Here is a 14773-nt window from a genome sequence, read left to right on the forward strand (position 1 = left end):
CCTATTTCTGCTGGTTAATTCAGCCATAAATAAGACTTTGGAAGCGCTGGTGGTGTTGTAATGAATGGTCATATTGCAGCTTTACTGGAGTGTTTTGGACATGCTGGTATCCATGGTGGGCTTTACACAACAAGCCAAGCATGATTAGCTGGGATATTAGTTGGTTGTGTGCTTTTTGCCAGGGCTTTTTACTGATACTGATTGGGTGATACGTTTGGCTTTTTTGAACGCCATCTTTGCCCAGTATCTGAAAACCCAAAATAGAGTTTAACAATACTCACGCATACAAACGCAAACAGAATACCTTCCTCCACAAACACAAGCCCCCTGAAGGCTGCGTTTTACATGTCCACCGGTATACGGGATTGAGTCATAAAATGATTAAGACTGCTGTATTGTCTTGATTGGTCTAAACAGCAGCAGCCTTGTAACTTGTACAGAGCCTTTTAACTAGCTCCAGCCTTTACCACTTTACTGCACACAAGGGGAAAAAACACACCATAATTATAAGGCAAATGTGCTGCATGTGGGTTTAGTAGTTCTGGAGTAAAGGGGTAGCAAGGGGTCAAGTACAAAAGGCTGATTTCTTTTTTTTAAAGAAAAAACCTTTGTTCACCTCAGAGAAAGTTAGATCATTAAATATTGTTTCCCTTTTTGGTGTTTTCTCTGAAACACGATCCTGCACATGGTAGAAAAACTTGTATGGGTACGATTAAGCCCAAATCCGTCTGGTGGTGAGGGTGGTTGTAAAGGACCGCTCCTCTGATGGAGGCTTGTATTCCTGACACACTCATGCGTACACATTGTCCATGCATAGAAAAAAACTTGATCCTAATTGAAGACGTAATCAGAAGCAGTTGGAAATGTTCATTGGCCCTGTACTTCCGCAACAGAAGGATGTATCCCAACGTGTGTAATTGTTTCAGTGATTTTCATGTTTCCTGGTGTCAAGGCTGGCAGCCAGGCCTGTTGTGATGTGGCACATAGGGTCAGCATTGAACCGTGGAGAAGATTCCTCAACTACCACACAATCGAAACCTCACAAGCCAGACATAGTCATACCAGAGCACCGCAACCTGAACAGCTGGAGCACTTCCAGATGCAGAGCAATAAATAGATATAAAAGAGTCTGCTTGGTATATGGTTGCAATTTATTATTGTATAGCCATGATAAGCTATGATATACAGTTGTAGTCATGGTAACATGGACTTCTCTTGTGCCCATGATAACGTCCCCAAGGTTTTTCTGGCAGTCATAAGTACACATGCCAAATGTCTTGTCATTTCTATTGACATAAATGTATAATCCATCTATTATGTTACTCATAATGCTCCCAAGCCGACAGGCCCTCCTCTTCCTCTCCTGTATCGCCTTCCTTGAGCTCCAACTGCCAATCAAGTCCTCGTAGATCAGCTCAAAACTAAGGTTGGAAGTTCCAGCGGATTGTCCACTAAGAACAGTGTCGGAGGTTTGATCCCTGGGCTCAATTGTCCAAGAACAAGACTCCAAACCCCAAGTGGCTCCCAACGGTCAGGCCAGTGCCATCGTTGTGCGAGTTTGTGAAGAAGTTAAAAAGAGGCCAATTGTTAAGCGCTGTGTCCATTGAGGGAGAAAGGCTCAACATAAGTGCAGTCAATTCACCATTTACCATTCAAATTAAGCTTGAATGATGTTGTCTAAAGAAGAGCACAGTAAAACTCAATCATGGAACCCTTCATCTATTGCTCAGACGACGGATGGGGTCAAGAAGCTCTATTTATGGGGTTCCGGTTTAGCCAACTTCACTTCTCCGTGCGCTGCTCGTTGTTTACATTCCGATTAGCAACTTGAGATGCAAGACTCGAGTTGCTGTTGAGAGCGCGTTGTTTCATCATTAGCCAATTTACGAGCTAATTTTAAACCAATGAAAAGTCAAGTCATCGTCAGACCAATGGGTTCCCATTTCGTCCAACTGCATTGAACAAAATTCCGCTCAAACTAGATTGGTTATACTACTCTGACTACAAACGGAAAACCAGAATGCTTCCAATACCAAAAGTTCTCCTTCATTTGCCTCTTCTCCTAGCTTGATAGCCCCATATGGCCCCAACCTCAGCCCCCCACCACTCTAACCTCAGGCCTCTATTTTCAATTCTCGGTCCCTAGCCCCACTTTCAATCTTTGCCCCCCCCCCCCCCCCCCCCCCCCCCCCTTAACCCAAGGGAAGTGGCTTTGGTGGAAAGCCACACAAAAGCCCAGTAGTATTTACACACTGCTTTCTCACAGAACGTTCACAGGCTGCTTACATGTGCAATTGAGACAACAGGAATGTTCCTCCTGTCCTTTGCATCCGGAAAGAAAGTGAAAGAGAGATCAGGTTCTTGTTTGTGGCAGATGTGTGGGCGAGGGTCATCGACAGCAGAACATATAGGTGATTGTAGATCTGAATATTGTTTCATTATGTCCCTTTTTACAGGTTTCACTATCTCCCCCAATGGCGTCTTGTTTCATGAGTATTTCTTTTGCCTGGGTGTCATTGTTTACAATCTGTTTTCCAGACATTTTACTGTACCTTGTCATTTAATATATGTGCCACTATGCCATGCAGATCTGGGCTCGACTCTGTGAAACAGTATCCGGGTGGATTAGTGAAATGGATCCTTTGAGTCCCAGTAGGACCGGCGTCTGGAGAAGAAGCTGCCATCTCGAACTCTTTAACAAGGAAGACGTGTTGACTGTTTAAATATCTTTGTCTTAATATTTGTTCACTTAAAGTCCCTGGATAGACGCAGAGTGATCATGATTACGGCAGGGAGCTTTTCTGACATGCGTATCGCGTTGCCTCGTGAATCGAAGCGGAAAGGCGATACCATCAAAGAGCGGGCTTAGCGATGGCATCTTAGGGATGGCAGCAGGAAGTTTGTAAATCGCAGGGTCCGTTTCAAATGGGAGCACAGATAGTGTTCCGCTATAAAACTGGAAATGGATTTGAACCCACCGTCGCAGCTGTCCCGTCTATATTTTGCTCTCTCTACCCCGCTCTCCCTCTCATCTATCATCAAGTGTTCTTTTTTTAATGGTGTAAACTTTCCCATCCGTTGTCAATCTCATCAACAAGCCGAGGACCCTGAGCGTGCTTGGCAGTCAAACCCTGAGATTTTACTGCCAGCCTCTCTTAACCATCAACCCCCTACCCTTAAAAAGTACATCCCTCCTTGTTAGGATAGCGTAGTAGTGTTTGAGAAGCTGTCTGAGCCACAGTCATGTTGTCGACAGTCAGGGAGAGATTCCATCAGAGCCTGAGAGCCTCTGGGAGGAGCTCAAGTAAAACCCACGCACTCGCCATCCAACTCGCATGCAAACTTTGTGCCGTTTAGAAATTTGTGTCCTTGAAATCCTGTCCCAGGAGACTCGACGCGTTCATCTCTCCCGGTTGATTTTCAAAAGCAGGCCAGTGAGCTCTTCGCCCTCGCATGCGAGGTGACGTCCGAGCGGACGGCGTTCCCTGTGCGACTTTGCATGGCTCCAGTCTTCCGTGAGGCTTTATCGCTGACCCCATTGCTGCAGTTGGGGCCTCACTCCCACCGTACTGTTTTTCTCCCCAGCAAACAACAATATAACAATATAAGTGTCCCACTTGGCTCCGAGCATTGAGAAAATGCACAAACGAACCAAGCTGCATTTTTAAATGAGTTGACATCTCATACCTTCTTTATCTCACGGCCAAAATGTAGCTTCTCAAGAAAGAGGCCTCCTGGAGGTTTTATGTGGGACCAGCGGTGGATTTACCCCCTGTTGAGTTTAAAGCTGCTTCAGCCTGGATAGCTGTCAGACTGCCATGTGTTTCACCCCTGTTCCCACAGGTGATATTAGTCATCTCTTGTTCCTACTGACTGACAGCTGCACTACCGAGATCTGCATCTTTACGATTGAGGATACATACATTGACACCTGTAAATGTGCTTATTCACACACACACACACACACACACACACTACGCACACACACACACACACACACACACACACACTACGCACACACTGTGCATTGTAAACTCACGATACACATGCACACCTGGAAGAATTTTCTTTTATTCTCCTACTCTTCATTCATCCATCTATTAAACACCCTAACACCCCTCCCCCTCTACCCCTCTCTCTGTTTTCTCTCTCAGAGTGGGAAACCGGAGGCAGAGGAGCTGGTCTTCAGCCACTACGTGATCTGTAACGACACCCACGAGACGCTGCGCTTTGGCCAGGTAGACACGGATGAAAATGTGCTGCTGGCCAGCCTCCACAGCCACCAGTACAGCTGGAGGTCCCACAAGTCCCCTCAGGTAGCACAAACAGACACATACACACACAAACACACACACACACGTACACACAAACATACTAGAGACCATAAACTCATGTTTACATTGTTTACTGAGGGAATTAATCAAGAGAGAAGTAGAGTCATTTTCTCATAGACTTCTATACAACCAGAGGAGTCGCCCCCTGGTGGTCAGTAGAGAGAATGCAGCTTTAACACATGAAGCATGGACTTCTATACAACCAGAGGATTTTTTCAGCAGTTCTTAGTGAGACTGACTAAGGATTCCACTAAGAACCCATTTCATCCAAAGAACCCTTTTTAGAAGAACGAGTTTTTCAAAGATTGTTGAAATCATGGGTGTTAAAATATCCTTCCAGCCAACACCCTCCAAAAACTGTGAAAGTGAACCATAATTGTGGATTGCGCTGCACCACATCAGCACCACCCCTTTAGGAGCCTCATGGGAACCCTGGGTGTATTCAAGATGAAACCCTTGGAATATAAACCCTGGGGAGGGTTCTTGCTCACACTCTTAGAAATTGGAGGAGAAAAAAACACTCAAGGGAATGGGTGGCATCATAACACCCAAGAGGGGTTCTCTTAGGGGGTAGAACCTTTTGCAGACTGTCTTCGGTATAATTATATGTAGAACTTCGTGGAACCGTTATATAAGGTTCTACGAGGAACAAAAAAAGGTTCTCCTGCAGGAACGAAGAACCCTCTATAGCTTTAGCTAGCACCTGCTAGTACAAGCAGTACCCACAGAAACATAATGCACACATGGTACCTACATACATACACACTCACTCTGGAACATGCAATGTGTGTACCTGGATACACATGTACTACATGTGTGTGCACACAAACACGCACACGTCCGGTAAACATATAAAGAAATCCATATTCATTGACATGAGCATACACACTCTGCCCACAGGCTCACAGAGGTTTACACACACACAACCACACACGCACACACACACACACACCGTCGTCAGCGTGCCGCCACTATCTGTGTGTTTCTGTCAGCGCTCTCAGACAGTGCCCTGACAGCATTGTTAAAGAAGATTGATTATATTTAACCCTTTGTGGTTTTGAGGTTGAGCGGAGGGTGGGCTGGCGATCTGTGGCATATGTGTGTGTGTGTGTGAGTTTGGTACACACATGTTTCAGGACCCCCCATGTGTTTCACGGCGAGTGTGAGAAAGTGGAGCTTGAGAAAAGACATGGCCATAATTGCTCGCAGTAAGTCAAGTAAGTCAAGTTGTATTAATCATCAAGCATGGTTAATCTGTGCTCTTACCTCACTCCTTACACACACACACACACACACACACACACACACTTGGAGAGTGGCAATCTGGCATATCAGCACAGCGAATACCACATCTCCTTTTTAGCAGTGAGTCAAAATGACCTCTGTATTTTTTTAGGGGTGTTTTGGAAGAAAGATTGTCCGAACGGGCCAAATGTCATCATCGATGAAGAATGCGATTCCAAGATGGTGCTGTCATGTATTATTCTATCATGTGTTTGTGGTATATCAAATATGTGTTCTCGAGATGAACATGATTTGTGAAACTAGATAAATATGAAATAGTGCAACTTTGCCAAAAAAACACCCTCACTCTCTCTTTCTAACTTATTGAGCTTGATGATAAAATGCTTGCCAATGTGTCCGCCTCAGAAAACTGTAGCACAAGCTCCTAATTACAGTTTGGGGTTATGATAATAGTGGCACTGATAAGAGAAAGGGTTGTATTTCTTAAACGGTCCTGCAAGTGTGTTTTTGTAGCTCTTGCAAATGAGTTTGGAGACGGAGTCCTAAGTGGCTGTGCTGTTTTGCTTGAGTCCCATGATGCTTTGGAGTGTCCAGAACAACGGTGATCATCACGAGCCATCGTTCCCCAGTCCTCCCTGTGAGCCTCTTTCTATCCGTGAGCCTGCTCTCCACTTCAACCCCAAGACCTTGCTCTTAACCCTTAACACTTCCACGCTGCTGTTATTATACACACATTTTACGGACTTTAAACCTATTATCTCCTACCACCCAAAGCCCCCCTCACCTCTCTCATCTCTTGAGATGGAGTCTCCATTTTCATATTTTCCCCATTTCTCTTTCATCGAACTTTGGAAAAACCATGTTCCACAACAAGCTCCCAGTGCATCCAAACAGTGTAATGCTGTGACGCCTTCCAAGTGCACCAGTAAACACTTTTCAGCCTGGGACCCACAGCGCAATTAGCTCACTCCCACTGGGGATATGCTAATGCCGTGCGTAGTATTCTGTGTCTTTTCTAGCCAGCTTCTAGCTAGCTGTAGGGGACCCACCGTGGCTCAGGCCAAAACCCATTTCAGGCCACACACACACACACACACATATTACCCCGACGACGACGCTTGGTCCAATTCCTGATGCTTCACCTCGCATCAGCGAGATGAGATCAGTAGACCTGGAGAGTCTCCGTCCGCCATACTGTTTTGGGGGTCTCCAACACAATGTCCTTGACCCTTTCTCAGGACAGTCTTGTGTTCCTGGTGTTTACGGCCACGCTGGCTGAGCTCAGAAGCCCTTATCTGGCTTGTCCCTCCACTGGCCTTCGCCTGACTTTGTCCTTACTATGTCTCGATCAGTGCTGTCCTCTCATTTGGTATCATGGCCTCGGATTACCCCAAAACCTCGTTGTTATTTAGCCATTCCAGTCCCTTCTCTTTTTGAATTAAAACGGTTCTCTTTGTGTAACTTTTTACTTTCCATACATCATCCGTGGTCACATTGCTTCATTATTAGACATGGTTGGACTCTGTCAACTCTTTTGACATGAGGTCATGACTCCCTCTTTCCTTTGGTTTGCCTTTCTAGCTCTTTAAACCACCAAACTGCCATTAGTACCATCACTCAGTCCAGGGTTCATCTATCTCTACCTCCCAACCTTGTCCCCCCCCCGCCCCTCATGTGTCACCTGGGAAAACTGGGGCCTGTCAAGAAGGCAGACCATCAGCCTGTCCTCATGGCTGTGGTATGATGTGTGTGTCCCAGCTGACCTGTCCCCCAGGCGCACTCTCACTATCAGGAGAGAAAAGAGGAAGACGGAAGAGAACAAAGGTAGAGAACATTTTTTTTTAAAAAGGAGGGATGCTGTTCAGGTCTGTTTGAGAAAACGGGAGGACATGGGAAAAAAGGAAGCGAGGGCAAAGGATGAGCCGTGCTCTCGACACACAGATTGTGCCGAGAGAACTCCTCTGCGGCAACGCGGCCAAAAATGTGTCCGCTCGCTATCTCGCTCCCTCTCCCGCCTTCCCCCATTTCTCTCTGTTTATGATGCACAAGCAACGCATCAAGGAAGTGGAGATGAGCAGGCTCGCCAACTATGCATTATCATCACACATCAAATCCTTTAATCCTATCTTCTGTTATCACCGGTCCAAAGACAGGGTCCAAAAGACTCTGGAGAGAGAGCGCTCCCTAAATGAACAGGCCTGCTGTTGTTACAGCTTGGACTAAAACAGGGAGGCGGATTTATAACCCTGCAATCTCCCGTGTGTCTGTGATCCCGCGCGGTCCAACCGGCGCACACTTCCCACGATGTTGACATACCTCCGAATATCTGTCACTTCTCTCAGAAGAGCACCCCGAGCCCGAGCCGAGTGCGAAACGCAAACCGTGGCTCGGGTCCAGTGCTCCTCTGTTCCCCCCCCATCCCCCCCCATGCTCCCTGCCTCCGCTGTCAGTCACAACCGTAAGATGCATTAAAAGGGTCACGGCCTCTCAGTCTAAGTTCTCTCTTTTAGGCTCGGCATGCCTTCACATCCCGGCATTCGCCAGCCAAGGTGTAGAAGTTTATAAACAACGCACAATTTCCCCTATTTCTTTCATATTTTCTACTTTACTTTTTATATAATATTTAAGAGAGATACAGATGGATTGACACGTTTATTGTAAAAGGGCAGGATGACGACACACACATTGACTATAATTAAGCACAGTTTATATACCTCACACAAACACACTGGCTGTCCCCACCCTGCTGTTTTCGGGCTCTGGCGTGTGGTGTGATGGTGCGGAGGGTTGGAATATCTGGCTGCTACCGGATGCAGCCTAGCTGATGGAAATCCCTATGGTTACCACGGTTAGCAGGGAGAAGGGGGCGTAAAAAGACCCCCGAGATTTGGGAAGGACTTTTTAGGTGCCTCAAAAGGAATATTCACCATTTAAATGAATTTACTCCAGGGGCATGCTTCTACGGAAGAGTTCTCTTTTCTGGACCCGCGCATGTCGGCGCTCAATGTGTGTGATGTTGATCCATGCGTCAGTGTTGTGTCGGTATGCGTGTGTGCGTGGTTCCCCCGAGGTAAATGTGCTGGAGATAGCAGCACAGGGCGCGTGTCTGCATCCTCGTGTCGCTGTTCATGGGCGAGGAGCACAGAGGAGTGTGTTGTGTACGGTTTCCTGTCGCTCACTCGCCGTGGGACCTCCGTCAATCTGATCCAGAGTCTTGTTTTTAAGCCCTCATAATTCTAAATTCTGAATGCATCCACCAGTTCTTCTTTCCTGACCCATTGTTTAAGAAACACTGCCCTCAAGTGAAGTGGCTCAGTTGTGCTGTTGGGGCTTTTGGTCTGCAGTAAAGATATCAGGTTAACCCACACATTGACTGTTTGGAGAGTGGGAGAAGCTGACGAAAGGGACTGATGTCCTTATTGATCCCTTGAGAAAAGCTGCACTTTCCTGTTGATTATCACCAGAGGCCGGGCTAGCTCCAGAAGGAAGCCTGACCTGTTGAAACTGACATGTTCTTGTAAGCATTACCTCAGAGGCAATGGGAAGAAAAGTAAGAGGTGAACACTTCATCATCAGGCAAAGGTTAATTAGTCAGTTAAATGCACATTATTAATAAAGTCAAGCTAAATCAGTCCTTACAGAGAGAGGATCATTATCATCTGTTCGTTCCAATCCCCACGCTACCCGAATAGTATAACAGAGAAGATGTAGTCTGTCCCAGTACGTAGCATGTCGAATGCAGTGTTCCAAAATTCATGCATGTCCTCCTGCATCCGGTCTGATTTTGCAGCATGCAAGCCACCATGCTTTTCGGAGTATTATGACCCACAATCACAGTGGACAGTGGATATATGAGCAACAGGGTCAAAGTTCAAGGTGCACGGTTATGACGTAGTACATCTCAATTGAATGCATACTGCATGCAGCAGTACGTAGTAAAAGTATCTGATAAAGAATGCAGTGCATGTCTTCCTGGGCAGGATAACTGCAGCTGTGCACGATTCACATTCCTGGTCCCGGTTCCATGGGGAATGTTCACGGTGAGTGAGGAGGACTTGGCTTTCTTAATTGCGCGGCTCAAATAATACGATATAAATGAGAGGGAAGAAGAAATATGTCAAAAGGAACCCTATATCAAATGAACAGTTAGACAGGCTGATGGATTAGTGAAACCAGCATCCAGGAACGGATGAATAAATAAACAAATCTAGCCCAGATCCAGAGTGGTGCGTGTACATTGTTAAACTGCAACTCCATAATTTGATTATCAGATCTCCAGACTGTCTTTGACGAGAGAAGTATTCAGATGTGTGTTTAGAGAGCAACGTAGACCCATTATTGTCTTTTGGGGGGGGGGGGGGGGGGGTCAGGGGCTCTTCAGGGGGAGATAGCAGGTCAAATGGTAGACATCCTCTGAAAGCTGGGAGCCTGAAAATGAACATGACAAGCTCAGTGGAGTGTGTTGAGTTATATCTAGTCAGAAATCAAATATATTGTGGCATCAATTTATAAGTTGATACTATTTGTTAATCTGGTTTGGTGCTAAATTTGACACATTTTGACCTCTTTAGAATTGCTAATGGTTAAAACAAATTATATCAACAACATATCACATTTAATAAGACCCCAAGACCTTAATGAACACCATAGAAAAAAAAAACTCCTTGCAGGCATTGAGTATAAATACCTTTTGACATTTCTGCAAGAATTGCATTTTTCGGCAATTGTATGGAGAGTGCTTCTGTTCTGGAAACTGCTATGTCAGTCAATAAACTAGGAAAGTCATATACATATATATGAAGACTGACATCATCACACATTACTATAATGGGGCTCTTTGGATCCATACGAGTCTCAGCTTTTCAGTCATACACTGTTTATACAATTCCAATGGCTTTTGCCCAAAACTGCATGTGATCATCATAACGTGGGTGTGTCTGTAAAGAGGGGACTCGTTGGTACCCATGACACCCTTTTTTCCCTTCGCATGAACAACGTAACAGACATTCAATAAATATGACAGAAAGGATTCATATAATGAGTAGTAAGCAGAATCATGATGGAAAAATTACAAATACTAATAACAAAACAAAAACAATAATGGTATCAGTAATAGTAATGTAAATATAATAAAAATAGCAATGATAGTAGCAGTGTGTGTAGCAGGGCCACAGCAGGAGGCAGGACCAGGGTCCAGATTAAACCACGGTCCATGTAAACCTGTGAGGCGAGAAAGCACAGAGACTTAAGAAGTAGAAGTTAGTAATTTGCATTAATGAGACATACAGAAGGAGATTGAGAAGAGGAGAGAGGAGCTCCGGCAGTCTGGGCCTATAGCAGCATATCTAGGGCTGGTCCGAGCAATGCTAGCTCCAAAAGTTGCTCAATCTAGCAAGAAAGTTGCCAAGTCGGCCACACTGACAGCTTGTCCCTTCAGGGCTTCAAAGCCACCGCCCCAAAATCACCGTGAGCCCTCTGAGGATGTACCTGTTTCTTAATGGCCATATAGAATCCTAACACTGAGAGGCCAAAGGTCACAAGATGATTACATGTGTTTGTCTTTAGCTTTGAGGGTTGTTGTGCCACATCCATATCGTCCCACTGGACATATTCGCCAAAGGGCTCGATGCTCAAGCACAAATGCTAAAGTTTTTCTTTTTGAGAGGTTGGCGATAGCCTTTTTGTGATGAGTGATTAATAGGACACGTCTCGAGACGTTCTGAACCTCATTTGTTGTCTCATATCGCAAAGACAGAGCAGAAGTTTCAACAGCATAATGTTGCCAGTACATTTTTTAAAACAATAACTCCTGAATAATCTGGGGACCCATTCTCATCTTTCTGCAACCCACCATTTAGTCCTCATCCAACCATTGTCAAACAATGTGCGCCATCCCCCCAGCTTTCCACCACAGCTGCCACAGCCAAGCTTTTCATGAGAAACGCAGGACAGTCATTCTTCACCTTTCACCGCCTCGCTTTTTATTCTTTTCTTTTTTCTCCGCACAGTTCTTTCGCGCTCATCCTTCCGAACTCGGCCCAGCGTTAAGAAGTCTTTGTTTTCTCACTCTCACTGACACGCTGTGATTTTGTTTTGATTCGGAGTTGTATATCTGATGAGCAATCGGTCTGTCATGACTCTTGAGTGTGTATATATATCTGAGTAATTCCTCTCCCTGTGTAGTTTGTCCCAGAGGAAGCTCTGCCTCTGAAATGAGGAGATTAATTTAATTATCATGTTGATGAGAGCTGAGCAGCTAGAATCTCATATTTATTTTTCTATGTAAATCTTTTTAAACATGTCAATGTGTTAGCAGTTTAAAAAAAAAATGTTTTCATCCTCTCCGTCAAATCCTTGGCCTTGAAAGTACAACAAAGAGCCTTAAACCGCGAGATGCGGCCCCATTGGGCAGCAGAACTGTTTCTGGTCGGCCTCCACATGACAAAAAGTGTTGGTATGTTTTAATGACCCTGGACCACGTTATGAAAGCAGACGTATTCGATGCATTCAAGTTCACTGACCCGTGTTGGGCTATGATGTCAGTGACAGAATGCAGCCCTTTAAATGTAGCCGATGTCCTTTGTTTTGAAAAGCTCTTCCTTACTTTGTCTGTAGTAAATTAGAAATTATAGCAAGAAATCAGATCAGATTTCACATCAGAGTTTAGCATCTTCTTCATTCGGCTGTTGGGGGTCGCCCCACACCCGATCATCTATTTCCATCTCGTTGGCAACCCGGGTCTCGACCGAACAGTATGAATTTTCCCTTTTCTGATGATATTTTTTACTTAGCTTTTACTGTAGCGGGGGGGAGGGGGGGAGGGGTACTTATTTTGGTGGCGGTTGATACCATAGCACCTGGAGGATACACACTGGGAGAACACGGCCTTCTCCACACCGAAAAGGTGTGTTTACGAACAGCAGCTGTCAGTGCTACGGAGTATACCCTTAACCAGCTGGAAGGATCCGGTGAAGAACCGGTGAAGAACCGGTGAAGAACCGGTGCCAATGGTGCTGCCCTGGGTTCAGCACCACGGACAGCACCGTAGTGCTGTGTGTCCAGCAGCACTGGGCTGTATGGGGATCCTGGTGTTGTGGCCACAGTGGCACCCAGAAGCATCTCGCCATCGACTGTACATCCACCACTAAGGATATTTTTCTTAGCATTGCACATGAATAAATAAAAAATACAGACAGTCCGAGTCGGTGAAAGACACTGGTGCACATGTGTTTCTGGCACCCGAGCTGGAAGCACGAGGAACCTGGTACTGGGCCTCCGTTTCATTACACAATCTACCACTCTGGTCAGTGGGTAGCTGTATAGGATTAACCCACACTGCATTTCTTCTTTAGTGGGAGAGCTTGTGGTTTTCATCGCATCCCCCTCTCAGAGGAAACATCCATTGCATTGTCGTTGTCTGAGTTGCACTGCAGTCAGCCTGCAGTTGCTGATAGCTCAGAGCATGCTAGTTGCGGTCAAGGCATTGGATGACTACAGTTTCCCGTTGTATAGTCGGTCTGTGATCAAGAACATGCCACCTTTTGTTCACTTGTGTGGGGAAAGGCAATCCTTTCCGGCGATGTGGTCGTCTTCTTGGCGTGGTCGGCTGGTCGTGGGCTTTGCAGACTTTTGTTGCTTTGAGAAATGGTCATTGATTTGACTTGAAAAGTAAAGTGGTGGTGCAAATTCAAACAAGAGAACCCATTTAAAAAAACAATTCTAGAAACTGGAGGACATAACGTAGAGCAAAATGACTGAATGGAGAAGCAGTTCCCTGTAAGACATCTTACCCTTGATCGGGTTGCACTATAATTTCTCCCAATGGCTTCTGCTGATTAGCATTGTCTGGAAATCTGCAAAAACGAAGGGAAAAAAAGATTCAAAATTCCCCCTTTTGTAACCCTTTCGTAATGATCAACATTTTGATCAGTAACAGATTATTATTTTTTTCTGATCATTTAATTAAATAGCGCCCTTACTAGTTACTCCCAACACTGTTTGCACAGTATATTTGTTTATTTGTGTTTGTCTGAATAAATGTGGTCATGTAAAGTATGTGTTAGCCCTCAGGTGGACTGATGCTTCCCTGCTGTTTGTCCAGTGTTGGGCTGAGATAGGGTACGATGACATGACTAGGAATAAACCAGCAGAAAGGATGGATGTTTGGGTGGATGTTAGTCTCAAACACCCCGTGAGCGAAACACCATGTATGCCTCTGTGTGCTCTGTATATGTACTATATATAATAGTCCCCCTCTGTCAAAGTTCTACAGAAGCCCAGTGCAAGCCTTTGTTTTTCTGTGTTCTTTCCACCGAGACAAGGTCCCCGACTACTGACTCTTTCACCCCCCAGCATGCGGTTCACAAACCTCCCTCCTCTCAGACAGTGCTCCTTTTGTCGCGGCCTTCATTTGGCGTGAACACTTGCCGCGTCTGCTTCTCCCGGAGCCCTCGAGGCGCTGGATGTCTGAGATGCCTGGGTAGAAAGAGGGACAACTATGGAGCAATGTTAGTAGAGCGTAAACCTCTTAGCGTCTCCTCTGTCAACCGCGGACCCACACAATGCCGGCTCTCTGTACCTTCTTCCAGCTCTCAGACCGCTTCTTAGACTTTCAGATCTGGCTTTGATGTCAGAGAGAGGCAGACAGCTGTTGAAGCCACCATAATACCCTCATGTTTCATGGGTTGGCCCTCGCTGCCCTGGAAAGGATGCTGTTTAGTCTCTCTTTAACTCATTTATGTTTTCTTTTTGTTTCTTTTTGTCTCACTGCAGTTCATCCCTTGTCTCTTGTCCGTCCGTCCCCCCTTCCATTCATGCCTTTCTTATAGGACAACCTAATCCAAATTCTTTTGTTGTCTGGGTATAAACCTGCTTCTCATTTGTTAGGTGGCTAGCCAGCTCCCTGGTCCCAAACTTATTTCAGTAGACAAAACGGGCCTCTGTTCCACAAACCACTTTCCTGATCTACGCCCATGTCATTGAATAAGACAGGCTCTACAAAGACTTGTCCGTCTATTGTACCTTTGGTAAATTAAAATGAATTTATTTGTCATTCTAAAAGCTTCAGAGTTTAATTTAGATGTAGATGCTTGTTTGGGTGGAATTGATCTAAAGACCCGCCGCAGTCTCTTCGTCCCTGTGATGGAAACTTGCGCGATGCTACTGCTGTTGTTTATACTTCTGCTCCATGTCTC

The 14773-nt window shown here is 45.5% G+C and overlaps 1 protein-coding gene across 1 annotated transcript in view; it reads left to right on the forward strand.

Moving 5' to 3' along the window:
* LOC117727940 (vacuolar protein sorting-associated protein 13B-like) overlaps nucleotides 1–14773 on the forward strand; it is a 305167-nt gene that overhangs the window by 259600 nt on the left and 30794 nt on the right. The window contains exon 47 of the mRNA XM_034528491.1: nucleotides 4155–4316. Coding sequence (XP_034384382.1) covers nucleotides 4155–4316 — 162 coding nt within the window. The remainder of the gene's footprint in view (nucleotides 1–4154; nucleotides 4317–14773) is intronic.

Source organism: Cyclopterus lumpus, chromosome 25 (genome assembly GCF_009769545.1).
Source record: "Cyclopterus lumpus isolate fCycLum1 chromosome 25, fCycLum1.pri, whole genome shotgun sequence".
Lineage (NCBI taxonomy): Eukaryota > Metazoa > Chordata > Actinopteri > Perciformes > Cyclopteridae > Cyclopterus > Cyclopterus lumpus.